The sequence below is a fragment of the Pseudomyrmex gracilis genome, unplaced genomic scaffold (assembly GCF_002006095.1).
Source record: "Pseudomyrmex gracilis isolate BER0280 unplaced genomic scaffold, ASM200609v1 scaffold_623, whole genome shotgun sequence".
NCBI lineage: Eukaryota > Metazoa > Arthropoda > Insecta > Hymenoptera > Formicidae > Pseudomyrmex > Pseudomyrmex gracilis.
The window spans coordinates 56,787-59,366 of NW_018021207.1; the positions used below are offsets into that span (position 1 = coordinate 56,787).

The 2,580-nt window shown below is 31.6% G+C and overlaps 1 protein-coding gene across 1 annotated transcript in view; it reads right to left on the reverse strand.

Annotated features, from left to right (window-relative positions):
• Nucleotides 1-1,168, reverse strand: part of LOC109861182 — a 14,996-nt gene extending 13,828 nt beyond the window's left edge. Inside the window, exon 1 of the mRNA XM_020440725.1 lies at nt 14-1,168. Coding sequence (XP_020296314.1) covers nt 14-1,168 — 1,155 coding nt within the window. The remainder of the gene's footprint in view (nt 1-13) is intronic.
• Nucleotides 1,169-2,580: the final 1,412 nt, after the last annotated feature.

The window sequence follows — 2,580 nt, forward strand, 5'->3', positions numbered from 1 at the left end:
ATCTAAAGCCTGCTTGAATGTTGTTTGGTGTCATTGCAAGAGGATAGGCAACAGCAACAATTTCGGGAATATTGTAGATATTCATAGTATTATTCGGATGATTTAATATCCAAGCATCAGAAGCAGAATTAATATATTTTTTAAAAGGTCCGAATACTGTTCTATCTAAAGGTTGTAATTTATGTGAACAATGCGGTGGAAAAGACAACATTATAATTCCATTGTCTTTTGCATAATTTAAACCTTCGATGCTAAGATGAGAATTATGGTTGTCTAACAGCAATAAAACTGGTTTTTCAATTGAACATTTTGCATAAACATTAAAATGTTTCAAAAATTGTAGAAAATCGTTTTCTTGCATCCAACCTGATTTGTTTGCAGTGCCATTTGATCCAGGTAGAGCAGACATAAGAAAATAATCTTTAAAATGCACACGAGGAAACACAAAAAAAGGTGGTATATGATTTCCTATTGCAGATATTGCAGAAGCCATAGTGACTAAAGTTCCACGTTCAGCCGAAACGATACTTTCAATTTGTTTATAACCTTTTCGAGCAACTACTCTATCTGGCACTTGAACAGTTGTTATTCCGGTTTCATCCATAGTCCAAATATCTTGAGGTTGAAAATGATAACAAGACATTACTTTTGTCAAATTGTTGAAAAATATTTCAACATTAGTTTTGTTAAAACTTGTTGCTCTTGCTTTACTTGTAGCTTCTGGTTTCCGTATCGAAAGATTATTATGACGTTTTAATAGTCCGCTGAACCAATCTTCTCCTGCCATTTCATTTTTTTTCCATGATTGNGGCATCTGTATTGAATTATGACAAGCTAACTTATAAGCTAATATTCTGATTTCCTTTGGTGTAAGACCAAAGTAAATATCTGAAGCACGTAAGATATACGTAACTAGTTCTTCTTCTTGTGAATCACTAAATATCTTTTTTGGTTTANCATAACCTATATTTGTAGAAATCGTATTTTCACACAAATCCGTTTCTAAAAATTTCTTACAATATCGAGTTAANGTGCGATAGTTAATTTGAAATAATAAAGCAGCTTGTCTCACTGACAANTGTTCTATTTTCACTGCCTTCAAAGCTGCTATTATTGTACTGGGTAGANTTGTACCTCTATCTGTTGTTCTTCGACGATTTCGAACCATCATTAGCGTCTTTTTCATAATAATAAAGTTAAAAACTATAAAACAGTAAACTAAAACATAATTAGTAACCTAACCTTAAATAAAAACACAATGACCGAAGAAGTATTGAACAAGTTATAACGACGCATGACGATCACTGCGAACGGCGATTACTTCTTTGCGCATGCTCACCGTGTGACAACTTATCCCGTCTCATTTGAGTCAACTTACCTCAACCGTTCATTTTAAATAAAAGATATTATATTTATAAACTGCGACGCGATGATGATTAAATAAATATAGGAAAAATTATTTAAAACTACCATATTTCCTATACTTAAGATAAAATTGCAATTAGAAATTTTAAAATCAATGAAATTACTAAATAATCGAGATCAGAAAAATCTATTTGCCATGTCCAGTTTTACTAAACTGCTCGTAAATATCATATATCATGTTTTTAAGAAAAGCTATTTCGTACACGTTACTAACACAATAGAAGCAACTTACAATATAAAGAAGAATATTTTCCAAGATTTAATAAGTAAGATAATACCAGTTTGACAACTAACCCCGTGTCACAACTAGCCCCGGTCTCCCCTAATGTTCTTTTGTTCTCTTTTAAATATCTTATTCCATTCCCTTTACAAGTTTAACATAAAGTGTTATATAATTCACACTAATGAAGAAAAGTAAGATTTAATAAATCGTTTAGATCATAACTTTTTTTTTCTAAAGTAATACCAGGAATTGAAATCAAAATATTATTTGGTGCAATAGTATTTGTATACTCACAATTTTTACGTCATCCCGAGTAGAAAATGATTAAGGTTTGCCTGCATTTTGCTCCGGGCGCAATCAGGTAATGTCATGGCTTGCCTTATTTTGGAAAACCTGATCCGGTGCTGAGAGTGTCTACATCAGGGTAACCGTATTATTTGATACGTGTGGCCCTTCTGTCAGCGCCGCAATGAGGGCTGCTCTATTAACGCTTCATTGAGGAAATCCTTATGCGGTTCTGATTGGGTTTTTTCTAAAATTCTCTATTGAATGTGCGCATGTGCATATTCTATTGAAATAAGAATCATCGAGAGTTAGAAAACTTCATTGTGAAATTGCAATTTTCATACTGTTGTGTGAAGTGAAATAAAAAATAATGAATCGTGCGGAAAAAATTAGAAAATTAACACGAATACGTGTTCAAAGATTTTGTGCGATTCGGAAAAAAGGTACGTACACTATATTATTTGTAGTTTAAATAATGTAGGTAATTATTTGTAGGGTAAATTACTATTATATAGAAATGTATATATGTGTATATATATATCCGAATATAACAGATACTATTTATGCCAATTGTAAAAATGTATCTGAGATTAATGTTGAAAAAAACCTAATTTAATTCTAGATATTATTGTTGCCGAATACAAAAA